Source organism: Arvicola amphibius, chromosome 6, assembly GCF_903992535.2.
Source record: "Arvicola amphibius chromosome 6, mArvAmp1.2, whole genome shotgun sequence".
Lineage (NCBI taxonomy): Eukaryota > Metazoa > Chordata > Mammalia > Rodentia > Cricetidae > Arvicola > Arvicola amphibius.
The window spans coordinates 122,394,046-122,409,245 of record NC_052052.2 but is presented as its reverse complement, the minus strand read 5'-3'; the positions used below and the strand labels follow the sequence as shown (position 1 = coordinate 122,409,245).

General features: G+C 39.9%; 1 protein-coding gene across 1 annotated transcript in view; it reads right to left on the bottom strand.

Moving 5' to 3' along the window:
• The window catches only part of Aoah (acyloxyacyl hydrolase), a 192,659-nt gene extending 177,683 nt beyond the window's left edge, over positions 1–14,976 (bottom strand). The window contains exon 1 of the mRNA XM_038334078.1: positions 14,638–14,976. Coding sequence (XP_038190006.1) covers positions 14,638–14,764 — 127 coding nt within the window. The 5' untranslated portion in view covers positions 14,765–14,976. The remainder of the gene's footprint in view (positions 1–14,637) is intronic.
• Between the last annotated feature and the right edge of the window lie 224 nt (positions 14,977–15,200).

The following is a 15,200-nucleotide window of genomic DNA, read 5'->3' as shown; positions in this document are numbered from 1 at the left end:
TGGTTTTTGATAAATATACCTTTAAATTAACTAACATTTACCTTTTAATTATCCTTGCTATATTTTACTTACATCTGTTAAAACTAAAAATATTAGGAAAGTGAACATTTCTATTTTTTAATTCATTTTTGTCTCTATGACTTTAACCAATGTTTTTGTGTGTGTAATGGGGCTGGTGAGGATGGAAATCCTGCCTGACCCTTGATCTTGGAAGGAAATCATGTTAAATCTGCAGTGAACAGGGGGGTTCTCGTGGGTGTCTTTATCAGGTTGGGGGAAGCCATTTCCTTTCTTTTATAATTTGTTGAGATATCTTAACAGAGTTTGTCAAATAATTTACATTTCTGCTGGGCTGATAATGCAATTATACCCTTTATTTTACTAATTTGGTGTGCTCCGTGAGTCAACATTCAGATCATAAGTCAGCCATGCATTTCTAGCAAAGATACCATTTGATTGTAAGGTACCATATATGTTGCTGAATTCATATGGTGAATGTTTTAAGAGTTTTTAAAGTCTATGTTTATGTAGTAATGTTTTATTAAATTCTTTCTCATGGTATCTGTTTGGAATTAACACTAGGGCAAAATATAACTCAAATTGGGATAGAGTCCTTCCTCTTATTTTATGAAAGGAATTGCATTTCACTGAAATTGTTTCCTTCTTAATATTTTATGGGACTCACTAGTGAAAAGAGCTCACCTTGAGATTTCATAAACTTGACTGATGTCCCCTGAATGCATGTCCTTCTTGGAATTTGATCATATGCCTTGTTTGAAAATGAGATATTGCTATTGTAATTAGTAGAGATGAGGTCATACTAGAATAGAGTAGGCCCACAAAAAGGGGTAATCACACATAGAAAAGAGAAAGCCATATGACTATGAATGCAAGGGTTACACATCTATAAGACAAAGAACAAGATGACATGTTGCAACCCCAGAAGCCAGGAGACAAGTGTAGATGACTTCAGACCCTCCAACCCCCAGAACTGTTGGAGAACTTATCTCTGTGCTTGTAGCACACATAATCGTGGTTGTTTTTTGTTTGCAGTCCAAGAACACTGATACAACTTCTAATTATTAATTTAGTTTCTTGACTTGAATTAATTAATTAGTTCCATTCAGTCCTTTTATTTCTTTTTAAGTTATTTTTTCAGTATTCTGGTCTTTTTATTTTCTTACAATTTTCTCATCATGTCTTAATTCTTGATTTTCATGACACAAAATTATCCATAATGTTCTATTACAATCATTTTAATTTTTTGGGTATATAGTGATGCTTTCTGTTGAGCTTTTAAAAATCATGTTTATTCATTTTAAAAGGCAAGTTCCCTTAAGAGTTCATTTTTATCTTCTCCAAGAACAGCACTTGATTTTCATTAGTATACTTGTTTTTATTTTATTAATTTTTATTTTGATGTTTATTTTCCTTCTTCTACTTAGTTTGGGTTTGAAATGTTGTTTCTCTGAACTCTTAAAGTTGAATGCAGGTTAATGATTTTAGTTTTTTTTAAAGAAATTTATACATTTCTCTCTAAATCTGATTTAATTGACATCATATATACACCAATAATATAATACTACATGTAAATAATAGAATGTATATATAATTATTCCATTGTGTCTTGGAAAGAAAATGTGTTACTTTGCTTTCACATTTTCTCATTCTTGAATCTTAACTTGTTAGATAATTATATAATTTCAGTCTTTTAAAATAAATTTATGCTTGCTTTACTGAATAATCTGTCATTTATCATGGGAAGGTCCCAAATAATGCCATTTGAAATAACTTCAAAACTATATTTCAGAATAAATCTAATCAGGGGAGTACAATGAAAATGTTTAAGCCACTGAGAGAAGAAATTGAAAAGATGGAAAAACCTCCCATACTCGTGGATTGGAAGGACAAATATGTAAACGGCCATCCAAAACTAATCTACAGAGTCAATGGAATCCTCTTCAAAATTCCATTGCGGGTCTTCACAGAAACTGAAAGCATTATCTTAAACTGAATATAAAAATAGAAAAGTCCTAGGATAATGGAAACAATCTGAACAACCACACACTGAACAAACAAAAACTATAGGAGGTATCACCATTCCAGATTTCAAACTGTACTAGGATCATAGTGATGAAACCTTTATGATACTGGTGTGAAAGGAGACGCAGTGATTTACTGAATAGAACTGAGGATGTGTTTATAAGCCCACAATACTATAGTCACCTCATTAGCCAGGAAATTGAAACAGCCTAGATGTTCATCAGCGGATGAATGAACAGTGAAAGTGTGGTGTATTTATACAATGCAACATCAATTCATCTTTTAATAAAAATGAAATTGTAGAATACTCGGGTAAATGGATGGAGCTGGAAACATCATTATATGTGAAGTAACCCAGGTTCAGAAAGACTAACATTGCATGTATTCTCTCATTGTGGATGTTAGCTTTGACTCTTCAGATATGTGTGGTTCATTTGAAATACCCACATAGGAAAGAAAATCACTAACAGGTTACAGAAAAGGGCTTTCAAGGGAAAGGATGTAGAACACATTGGCATAAAACTTTAAAGAATAATAGTGGAATAAAAAGGATTAAATTTGGTTGGGGAGGAGAGCAAAATAGAAGAGGGAATATAGAGAGGGATAAATAACACTAAAGACCCTTTAAAAAGTCATATGAAAAGGTACTACTGTAGAAGCTTCCCTATATATGCATGTATACCACCATATATTATATTCTATCATATCATATTATTTATATTATATATTTTCAGGTACAGGTAACAATGCTGCTACAAGACACCAGAGACTAACAAATAAAAAGCCTAGTGCTGAAAATGGGCTCCTTCTTTTGATAGAGTTGTTGGCTAGTGAGGTTCCATAGATCCCAAAAAAACTTTATAGGCTATTGCCAGTTTTCTTGGTTATTCTGTAGAATTTAATGGTAAGACCCAATTTCTAAAGACACTGCATACTGGAGTTATATAACATGGAGAAATCAGCTGTTACAGACCCGGACGCCTCATCCCTATTGGCTAGCTTTCATATGAAAAGGTGCTGAGCAAGCAAGAAGAGGAAAATAATCACCAATTTTACCCAACTGTGAAACCTGTGGCCTACAGCATTGACAAGCCTGACATGCCCAATCAAGAACTTTCTGATTAAATTTAATACTTGATCCACAAAATAAAACCTGTACCTTGCACCATTATCAGATCAAGACCTTAAGGCTAGATAGGTCATAGGCTATAAGGAAGAACTTCCTATTATTATGCTGGTAAATGAATAGAATATTAAACTGACTTCTAATGACTTATCATTATACCAGTAAATCTATGGATCCCTCAGTCCTCAGCAGAGGATCTTTTGTTTACAGTAGATGGCACAAAGAACTACAGTTGGTCAGGGTGAAAAAAATAAGAGATGCAGAAAGCTCAACCCTGATCCTAACATATGTGCTGGACCCCTCCGTTCAAGGCATAGGGATCACTGGAGAAGAGAAGACAGATGGAGAATGAGAGACAGATGTGGCTGATGACTGTAAGTAAATGGTGTCTTCTGGCTACAGGAGGGCAAACGCACACATGACCTGAACAGCATTCACAGGCCCTTTGTAAGTCCCCAGAGACCAAACCCCAGCGTGGAGAGGGATATTGGACACAAAATACCACTCCTAGTAGTGGAGCTGTTGACAGTGTTAGTTGCAGAGAGAATGAAAGTTTTCTCTAAGAGTGTAACTCATGGTACATTGACCAGTGGAAGACTGCACACTCAAGAATATTTGGGCAGCACAAATATTCTTGGTTTTGATGGGCTGAAGAAAAGAGAAAAGAAGGACTCAAAGGTGAATTGGGAAGGGAATGGATCTAAAAAGAGTTAAGGAAGGAAGCATGAATATAACCAAAATAGATTTTATTAAATTCTCAAAGAACTAGTAAAAAATTTAAAAATTAAAAATGGAACTGGGGAGCTGACTTCGTTGGTTGGGAAAGTGCTTCCTGTGTAAGCGTGGGGATTTGAGTTTGATTCCTAGAATCCATATTAACAATAAATAAATAAAGATATGCTAACATGTCCTACAAAGTTTCTACTTTTTGTCATTAAGTGAAGTACTCTGAGATTTTTGCTAGGTCTTTTGTGTTGTCCAGATATTTATATCCTCATTTTTGTCAAGTTCCATATATTAAGATGCAAGAAATGTTAAAATCTTGAGTTTTATTTCTGAATAGCATAATTTTCTTTATAATTCTGTCATTATTTCTTATATTTTAAGGATCTTATTAATTTCACATATATAGGAACAATGCAATATGCAATAGTAATATCTAACAACTTATCTTTGGTTGGTATAATAGTGCCCTTATCATTACAAAAGATGCCTCTGGTTTTATACTTTTCTATAGCTTAAAGTATATTCTGTATCATAAATTAAGAAGTATTGTAGTTTCTCTTTCTGTGTCAGATCTTTTTTCATCCTTTTATTTTCAACCTATTTATGCCTTTAAATCTAGGCATGTTTCTAGTATACAGAATCTAATTGGATGTTACTTTAGAAAAAACAACCTAGTTCTGATTATCTTCACTTTTTAATGGTAGGTGTGGTCCCCACAGAGAATGCCACTATAAGATTTCTAGCTGCGTGAGTGTGTGTGTGTGTGTGTGTGTGTGTGTGTGTGTATAAACTAGTGTCTTTCAGTATTACTTTCTCCCTGGTGACATTTTTAGTAGTGTTTTACCAGAATATTTCCATTCTCAGTGGGTCCTGAATTTTAATGTGCAACTCCAATCTATCATAATTTATATCACGCCAATAGCAATTTAATTAGCACAAAGTTTACAGCTTTGCTTCTGTGCTGTTTTATTTCTTCCTCTCTCCTTTGAGCTAATTCTCTCATAATGTAGACCAAACAATACAGTGTTTTAATTACTGTTTTAAGCATTCTTGCTCAACATACTCAGAAAAGTATTTGTGTGCATAAATATATCTTCTTTTCATATGTACCATAACCTGAGTTTTCTGTCTTTCTTCCTATGACTCTAAGTTACCATGTATTCTGTTTTCTTTCTGCTTAAAGAACTTCTCTTTTAGTTCTTTTTAATTGTAATATGTGTGTGTACATGTATGTGTATGTACATGTGTATACAGCATGGATGTGTGTATGAATGTTTTAATGTATGTGAACAAACATATGTATGAAGATGAATGTGTGTATGCATGTGTGAACGCCCACATGCAGAGGTCAAGGGTTAACTTCTGATGTTTACTTTGATGATGCTTCACCTTATATATCGAGGTAGGGTCTTTCACATGAACCTAAAGCTTAAGAATTTGGCTAGTAGAGGCAATCGATTTGTCCTGAGGATCACTTGTCTCTGCCTTTCAAGTGGAGACTAGAGGCAGGCCACCACACATGCCCACTATTTACAAGGGCAGTAAAGACTGAATTATGGGCCTCACACTTGTGCAGCAAGAGCTTGCTCACTAAGTCATCTTTCCAGCCCTTACAGCACTTACTTTTTAAAGAGATTTATTTTTATTTTATGTGTATAAATGTTTTGCCTGCATGTATGTATGCGTACTGTGTGCATGGCTGGTGTCTATATGGTTGTGAGCCACCATGTAGGTGCTAGAAATTGAACTTGGGCCCTCTGCAGGAACAATAAGTACTCTTAACCACTGAGTCATCTTTTCAGCTCTCTGTTTGTACTTCTTATATTACAAATTTACTAGCAATGCATCAGGAAATGTGTTTATATTTTATGCTCACTTTTAAGTTATGGTTTAATATGGCATAGAATCTGGGTTAATAGCTTTTTTCCTCTTGCTGCACCTCCTGTCACTCTACTCCTCTGCCTCCATCCACACTCTATAAATTAAATGGTATGAATTACTTACAGTGTTTTCCTGTAGGGAATATGTCATATTTCTGTTGTTGTGTTCAAGGGCTTCAAACGCTATTTGTTTTCAGGATACTGGCTATGAAGTGCCAAGATCTGCTCTGTACTTATTCTGCTTGAAGTTTAAGAGTCTTTGATCAGCAGGTTAATATTTTCCCTCAGTTTTGAAGCAGTGTTAATATTTGCTTTTTAACGCAGTTTTACACACTTTTTCTTCCTCTCCTCTTCGAGCACCCATTTCATAGATGCTGAGATATTGGACATTGGAGCACGTGTTTCCGAGGCTTGGATCATTTTTTTCAAGTCAAGTTTTCCTCTAGCTTTGTTTTGGGTCATATCCATTGATTCGTGTTCTAGCTCATGGACCTTTCTTCTGTGAATTCTAATCTGCCCAGCTTATCTAGTGAATTATTTCTGATTTTCAAGTCTAGACTTCTCATTTGGCCCCTTATTATCATCTTATGTGTCTGTTCAAAGTCTATTTGCTGAACACTGGCAAAATACTTTCAATGTGATTGCATTTGAAGTTGTTGCCAAAGCAAGTCGAAGATAAGGTAATTAGCCTCCAGCCCTGTGGCCTTCCTGTCTCTCCATCGGACTGCACTCTGAATCAATCAGTCTCTGCAGACACAGCCTCTTTCCAGGAGCTTTTGTTCAAGCTTTGATAACTGGAAAACAGCTTATCAGCAAAAGGCTATGGCATTGGAGCAATTTGTTTTTCTTTTCAAATTTGCAGGGTGAAGTTTTTGAGTAAAAGCTTAAATATAAAAGTTTCCAAAACTAAAAAAAAAAAAAAAAAAAAAAAAAAATCCCATAAAACCTACAAGAATCCCATCAGTAAAATTCACCAAGACAGAAACCATTCTCTAATCACCGACCGGCCACGTGTGCATAGCTTTTCATGTCTATTCGGAGAACGACTTTGGGCATGCTCTATAGATCCTCTTAGGATATTATCACAGTATTCAGTTGGGTGGCCTTTCCCCTTTTCAGCATTTTAATGCTTTTTCACCAGAATTATAGTGTAGTCCTCTGAGGGAGGGTTGGTGTATTTGATGCCACTTTGCTCTGTTGATCACAATAACAAAGTGATTTGTGTATGGAATTGGGATGCTAACCAATTTACTTGGAGTAACTCTATTTTCTGGAGTGGGCCTGAAATAATCAACAAATCTTTTTAAATGTCGAGTTTTCTCTAGATGGTGCTGGACAGAAAATAAATCAGTATGTTGCTGGCTTCTTATGCTAAGCAGCAGCCTCTAGTCACCGACAGATGGTAGCTAGTAAGCAAAGGGGCCCTGATTCTGCTAATGGGAGGGCGGAATACTGTCAAAAGCCACTGGAAGCTGGGTCCTAAGTGGGAACTCAGTCCCGAGGTGGTTTGAATGAGAATGGTTCCTCTCCTCCTGGAGGCTCATAGATATATTGAGTGTTTGGTAGCAAGGATTAGGAAGTGTGGCTTCCTTAGAGGAAGTGTGTCACAGATGGCCTTTAATGTGTCAAAAGCCCATACCAGACTAATAGCTCCCTTTCTCTCTGCCTTCTGCTTGCAGATCAGAAGGCAAGCTGTCAGCTACTGCTCCGGCTCCTTGCCTCCCTGCCTGCTGTCATGTTCCCTGCCTTGATGGTCACGACTCGCCCCGTGAAACTGTAAACAGGTCTCCAATTAAATGCTGTCTTTTATAAGTTGCTATGGCCACACTGTCTCTGCACAGCAATAGAATGGGTTCTAAGACATGACCCCTTCTGACACCTCAGTTTCAACCTTTTCAATCATTAGCAAAGAACCTAATCACATTATGTCCAGATGTCTGATGTACAGAAACTATGAGACAGCGAGCATGTGCAACATTGAGCTTGTTAGCAGAGAACAATTTATTACGTTGCACATCTGTAGAAAGCCATGCACCATGAAGTCATATTATCTATTTTTGAAGTTTCTTAGTGTAGGTCCTCTGGACACAGTACTGTGCTGTGTCAGTACATTTTCCTATCCCAGCCTGTGTACAGAGGTCAGGGAAAAATTGGATAAATCAGTTCTCTCTTTGCAGCATGTGGGGCCTGAGGCTCAAACTGCAGGCTGCCTGCCCCGGGGCAGGGAGTCTTTTTGAAACATCTTCTCCCCACTATTTCTGCAGAGTGCCATGGGGAGATCGCCAGTGTCTATGTTCTCTTTGCAGCTGCCACGCATGGTTTCCGTGTTCCCTTCACCTTCGTTCCTTTTCTCTTTAAAGCGTTGCTACTGAGAGTCCATTAAGGACTTCCTGAGACTCTGTCTTAAGTGTGGCTCTCTTCACTTCCTCTCACTGGGATGGGGAAGCTCCACAGACGGCAACAATCCCTCCGGGGTAGACTCTAGATCTGTGAAGTTAGTTCGTCACTCTAGATTTGTTTAGTACAAAACTACATGTTTAACCACCACCCACCTATGCAGGCAGCTGGTACTCCAATTGTCCGTTTTATTTCCTAGGAACTCGGAATGCTGTATCTGCGTGTCATTCACATCTTCAGGAAACGGCTGTAAAATTTCTTGGGAGAAAATCTTTCCTTCAGACCCTCTCCGATTCCCAGAAGCTGTACTTTTACACATTGTCATTCTGTTTCCCTGGACTCTGCATTGCAATAAGTTTAATCTCAGAAATTTTGGAACACACTTTCAGTATATTTCTTTCTTGATATTCAGGTTTGGATAATCGCAACCCTTTTGAGTACTTGTGGTTTGCCAAGACAATGCTAAGTCTCTGCCATGGTATCATTTTTTTTTTTTTACCCCGTGTCATTCTCATCTTGTTGGGTAGGAAGGTACAGAGGGTTAAGCAATGCCATGAGGCCACATATGTAGAGTGGCAGAGTCGAGGTTCACCCGTCTACGAGTCTGGACTTTCTACCCTTTGCTCTTCCTATTGCACACATGTGAACAACTAGAAAATTCAGTAAAGTGCTGGACAGAAAATACAGACCACGAGTGACCTCACAATTCAGAGAGACCGGTGCGATCGCTGTAAACTGGCATTCCTATGTTCAGTCTGTCTGGGAAGGTCTATTGAGAATGAGTGGCACATTATAACTTCATGAGGATTCATTTAACACTGCGCAATTTTTCATTCCTTCCTCTTTCCCACAGAACACTCATAAAAAGGAAAAGAAAGTATTATTAACTTTTCCCTAAAGAATAACATGCTGGCACCATTTTTTTAAAGCTCTGCTCACTCCATGACCTTGCCCCAAAGTCACAGACACTTCCTTCCTCTGTTGTGTCTCTCTGGTTTTTGTTTTCAAAACAAAAACTTAGAACCCAGGATACTACAGAAAAAGAAAGTAGACAGGATGTGGATAGCTCAAATAATCAGTAAGCTTTCATTTGCATAAAGACTGGACTAAATCTAATGATAATTTCAAAGTAAAGACAGAACACTATGGAGAGAAGAATACACAAGATTACTAAAGTGAGGGATGAATGCAGAGTGGCACCCCTGGAACTAGGGTATGTTCTGGCTAAACCCTGAGGGTCTGTAAGTCCTTGGACAGCAGGTGAGAGGCAGAACAGCAGTGAGGGAGCAGGCCCAGGACTGTTGTGAGATAGTCCTATGAGATGGCCCTGTGAACTCTAGAGCCTTGGGCCTTGGGAAGAGGAGAACCCATGATACCCAAAGGGAGCATAGGTGACAAGAGGAAACACTTTCTGCTGCCCACAGAAGAGGTGTCTACAAACTATTGCCCAATTACAGAGAAACAGAGACTAAAGAACTAACAACCCAATAAATTAATTTAAGTGTCAATAAAAAGAATATAGATAGTCTTAGCCTGTAAATCATCCTGTACTGAAACTGACGTTTTAGGGAATGGAACCTGGCTTATTATTGATTCTATAACCTCTGGAATGCTGAGGCACTGTCCAGTGTGTACTTGTCCAGAGGGCAGGTGGGAAGTGTGAGTGACAGGAAGTTCTTACAGCTAGCTCTGACTCAGAGTGAAATCAAGTCCCGTGTTCTTGGGACTAGTGTTCAGTTCCCCCGGTGCAAGGCTCCTGGTTGGAAGCTAAGGTTGCTTGTTTTTGGTGTGCGGGGGTGGGGGGGAAGTTGCTCCATAGCCTGACACCTTCTGTGTTTTGGAGAATCTGCTCAGTTGTAACAAAGCCACTCCTCCGGGAACTGTATCTGTGCCTAGGGCTTTCTCTCACTTGCTTCTTTATTCAGTGGTGTGGTGACAGCCCAGGTTCTTTCCAGAGCATGAAACTAGGATGGGCAACCAGATGGCGGGCCCAGGAATCTGTGAGATGTACCACCACACAGACCTGACCAAAGAACAGAGAGCTACCAAACCAGCTCATCTGCAGGGCACAATCACCGAGAAGATGTCCAGGTGACTGGCATTTATCGTTTCCTGACACCTGGCTTGATTTTTAGGATCCACTGTTTCTCTGACTTTTGATTCTAAACTTCATTTCCTGGGTTATCCTAAGACAGTTTCCTCTTTTTCATGCTCATCTTTATTCAATTAGATCCCTTTATTCATTTGGGGGCTGTGGGAACTGAATCTAGGGCTCCACACCTTCCAACCATGCATGCTGTTCCTGAGCTTGTCTTAGGCCCAATTCAGTTCCTCGAACTTGCAGTCTAAGTGGGCATTACATGGCTGCCTGCCACATGCTGCTTAGGGGTTCGGTGTCTGGGAAATAAGGTAAAGGGATACACATAGAGGAACTAGAGTCATACATGACAATGGCAACTTGGAAGTATGGTTGTTACTCTGTTACCTCAGCAGCACAAGAGACAAAATTAGAAAAGGGGACTCACTACAAAGAATTTATTCTAGAGGGGACATGGTTATACAAGTGAAGAAAAAACTCACAGAATAGGGAAAAATATTAGCTAATATAGATTTGACATGGTACCTGCATCTCGGAATATATATATACATATATGTATATATATATATGAGTATATATATGAGTATATATATATATGAGTATATATATGGGTATATATATATGAGTATATATATATATATATATATATATATATATATAAACTGAAAAAGAAAATGCTAATGAAATCATGAAATTTGGAGGCAAATGGTAAAGCTAGCGCATATTATAATGAGTGCAGTAACTCAAGCCCAGAAAGACAAACACTGCATTTCTTATTTGTGGTTTTTAGCCCCGGATCTGTAGATATGAATATGAAGTATAGAATAGCCATTGGAACTAGAAAATAAAAAGAGACCAAGAGGGGAGGAGCTGTAGAGTGGGGGAACAGCGGGACAGAGATACTATGAAGGCAGAAATGGGGAAAATGGCAGGAGGGCTTTTATCATGGAGGGGATGGAGGGTAATACAGAAGGAGGTGGGAGGGAGAACAGATAAAAACACTAAGGATCTTCGAAAAAGACATAGCATCATTATTTCATATTAATCTAAAATTACATATGTTACAAATATATATATGCAGAGTACATGTATTTTTTAATGAGGAGCTACAGAAAAACGGTTACAGGACAGGAGCTATGTCAGAACAACTGTGATGTTTAAATGCTCATATTCAATGGAGGCACTCCGGCCATTGAGCACTGTTGTATACAGGAAGCAAGAACTACTTCCACTGAGGAGGAGGCATCTATGAACGTTTGAGTTCCTATGAAGTTTGTTACTGATTTGATTTTAGTTAAAGCAAGGGCACACTTCCCTGGCCAGGAAGGGTTTTGTATTGAGACTGTAGATGATGACTACAAAGATGAATTCTCCTGCTGTGTTGGACTGTGGACATGCACCTGCTTACTCTCTTGCTCCACACGGTTTCATTGCCCTGGGTTCCTGAGGGGTGAGGGATCTACCGCAAATTCTTTGAGATGACTAAAATTAGCCCATTTCACTGGCCATCTTTCAATACAAACATTTCTAAAATTATTAAATTATTTATTTATTTTGATTTTATATGCATTGGTGTTTTACCTGCATGTATGTCTGCGTGGGAGTGTTTGATTCCTTAGAACTGAAATCACAGGCAATTTTCAGCCACCATGTGGGGACTGGGAATAGATTCGAGGTCCCTTGGAAGAGCAGTCAATGCTTTTAAATGCTGAGCCATCTCTCTAGCACCAAAACACCATTATGTCTGCCACCTTCTAGGGACTTTGTGAGTAGAAGGCGTTTAGTTGCCTGCTGTTTGTTGCTCTGGCTGGCCTCCTGACCCTCTGTGGATCCACCTCCAGCACCTCTTTTGGGGGAAGGTAACACCTAGGGGCTGTTTTGTGGGAACTCGTGCTCCCTCACTTTTTCCCCCCAAGAATACTCTACAATCAACTTCTGCACAAAATTGTCTCTGTCTACTTCCTTCAAGGAAGCAGCTTCAAGCAGCAAGACACCAGCCAACATGGACGGCTTTCACACCTGACTGAGTACATAGGCCTCAGTAAATATTAACCACATAAACAAATACTTTACACCTATGTTCTTTGCTATCATGACAATAGGTGAATAAGTCACCCAGAAGGACTTTGCCAGAAGTTCTGAGTTACACTGGATAATTGAATGGCAGGAGTTTCCAGAATGGAACCAGGAAAAATGGAAAGCTTCAAGCTCTCGTCATTTGGAACCCTCTCTCTGGGACTGCTGTCATATTGCAATGTACCTCCTGGGACCCCTGAGAGTAGATGCTCTGAGGGATGTTCCTAGATGAACCACACTTGTGACTATCCTCCACCCCCAGGGCACTAAACACGTGAATGAAGCTATCTTAGTTTCAGACCCATCGATCCACCATTTTCATGTCTCCCATCAACTCTGTTACCCCTACATGGCACAGGAAATTACCATCCAGGCTCTGCCCAAATTCCTTACCCATAAAGTATTGCTACAACAAACTATTATTATTTTCAATTGCTCTGCAGCAGTGGAGATGCAGAAGAAATTCCTGGAATTCTCTTAACACAGTTTCCACCTCCCCATAGACTTCCTGGGGACCACGCAGGGAAGGAAACAGAAACCTTATGTCCATTCTCATGTGACAACCTGGGGATCTCAGGGTAGACTGCCAAACCAAACCCAGAAAGTCCATTTGTAGCCACCATGGAAATGGAAGTGACTCTCAGGAGCTTTCCCCCAGTTATTCTGTTTGACAGGCTTGCAAATTTGCTGGGAGGAAAAGGAATTGGCAGTATGTTGTGATTTTAGGAAGGCAAAGACTGCATGGAGTGACCCCCCCTCACCTCATAGGCCTGATAAAAGAGCAAAGTCTGCATGGAGATGACCCCACACACCTCCTAGACCTGGTAGGAAGGCAAAGACTGCATGGGGATGACCCCCCCCACACACACACACCTGGTTCCAAAGGAACCAGTGAATCTTGTTCCTTGGGTTTTATTTTTAAAGGACTATTTGGATCTAGAGATGAGTTCCCTGATGTGCATAATATGATCATGGCTTTGGCAAAGCACAACTAATTCAGACTTTTTGATATTGCCTCTTCACAGAATTCCTAAGTGTCAGAACTTGTGCCCCGGTTGTCTGTGTGTAGTACTTGGCCATCACACTTATCCCTAGGGTTCTTTTTGTTTAGGATTCCATACTGAGGTCTGTTTGCTGAGTAATTGTTTCTAATTGAATCTATATGGCTCCATCGCCCAGCCATCTCGGTTCCCTCTACTGTTACAAGCTCCACGTATACTATGAATTTGGAAGGTGTCATAGTTAGGCTTTCTATTGCTGTGGTGAAACACAGTGACCAAAAGAAACTTGGAGAGGAAAGGGTTTATTTCAGCTAAAGGCTAACAGCCCATTGCCGAGTGGAGTCTTGGTAAGAACCCATCAGGAACCTGGAGTCAGGAGCTGATGCAGAGGCCATGGACATGGAGGGGTGCTGCTTACTGGCTTGCTCCTCATTCCTGGCTTAGCTTGCTTTCTTATGGAACCCAGCACCACCAGTCCAGGAAAGGAATTACCCATAGTGGGCTGCCCCCCCCATCAATCCCTAGTTAATAAAATGCCCTACAGGCTTTCCAATCTTATAAGCAGCATTTTCTTAATTGAGGTTCCCTCCTCTCAGATTGTTTCAGTTTGTGAGAAGGTGACATAAAACTAGCCAGAACCGAAGTCCTCACCTTATTCCTTACTATACTCAGAAGACACAAAGCAAATACAAAGAGAAATTGAAAATAAAATATTCCTATGAAGGAGAAGTCACTAGGTTTTACCTCAGCCAGTGTCCAGAGTTTCTCCTGGGCCACTATAGCTAGATTCCCGAGAGAATGAAGGAAGCTGAGGGGGCTGAGTCCTCCTTGTACACAGATGTCACATACATGTATGCATGATCTTAGTTCTCACAGTTCCCCTGTGAAGTACATATCATTAGCCCTGTCCACTAAGAAGGACACTAAGGGGTAGGCAGAGGGCTTGGTAAGAGCCAGTGACAGATTAGCAGCATCTAACCCAGATGTCCAAGGTCAGAGCCATGAAAAGAACTGAGAATTTAAGACTATTAGGAAAGCCGATCCAAAAGAAAACCAGTCCAATAACAAAAAAAAAGAAAACCTTTTGCTTGTTTACTTTTAAGACAGGGTCTCAATATGTACCCAGGCTAGCCTCCATCCGGTGAGCCTCCTGCCTCTTTCAGTTGAGTGCTAGGAATACATATAAGTACATGCCATCACATCTAACTTTGAGGGTGAGGGATTGTTGTGCAAGCAAAGTATCAGACTTCATTGTTATGAACACAGAGAAAAGAATTAAAATGTACATACCTACACAGCTGTGACTATCGGAGTAGCTGGCACCAGGCTGGTTCTCATAGGGTACAGAGGCCAATGAGTGAGAGAGCAGGAGAAGAATCAGAGGGGTGGCCTTGAGAACTTCCCGGGAGGACTCCATCCTGGGATGTATACCAGGAGCCCTTGTCTTGTCCACAAGATCACTCTTCTTCTCAACCCTCCTCGACCTCTCTAGAGTTACCCCCCGCAATGCACACTACCATAAACACACTTTGCAGCAAGTGTGATGCAACACATGTGTGTGTGCACGTGCACTGGATATTTTGAGACCTCTGAGAGAGACTCAGATGTCCAAGTGTGGCAAGAGCTGGAGAAGTCCTTGGTGGGCAGTCCCTCTGAGCAAAGACTCCAGGAAAAAGAAATACCCAAGTTGCACAGTGACAGCAACAGCCCTTCCGGCCTCCGGCTGAAGTCAGTGACCATAAACCACATGGACCTTGAGGTTTGCCCGAGGTACTCTGTTCAGTTGGAAGAGAGAGGCCCTTCCCCTTTCATTCTTGCAAAACAAAGCCAAATGAAAACTAAAACCAAAGAAG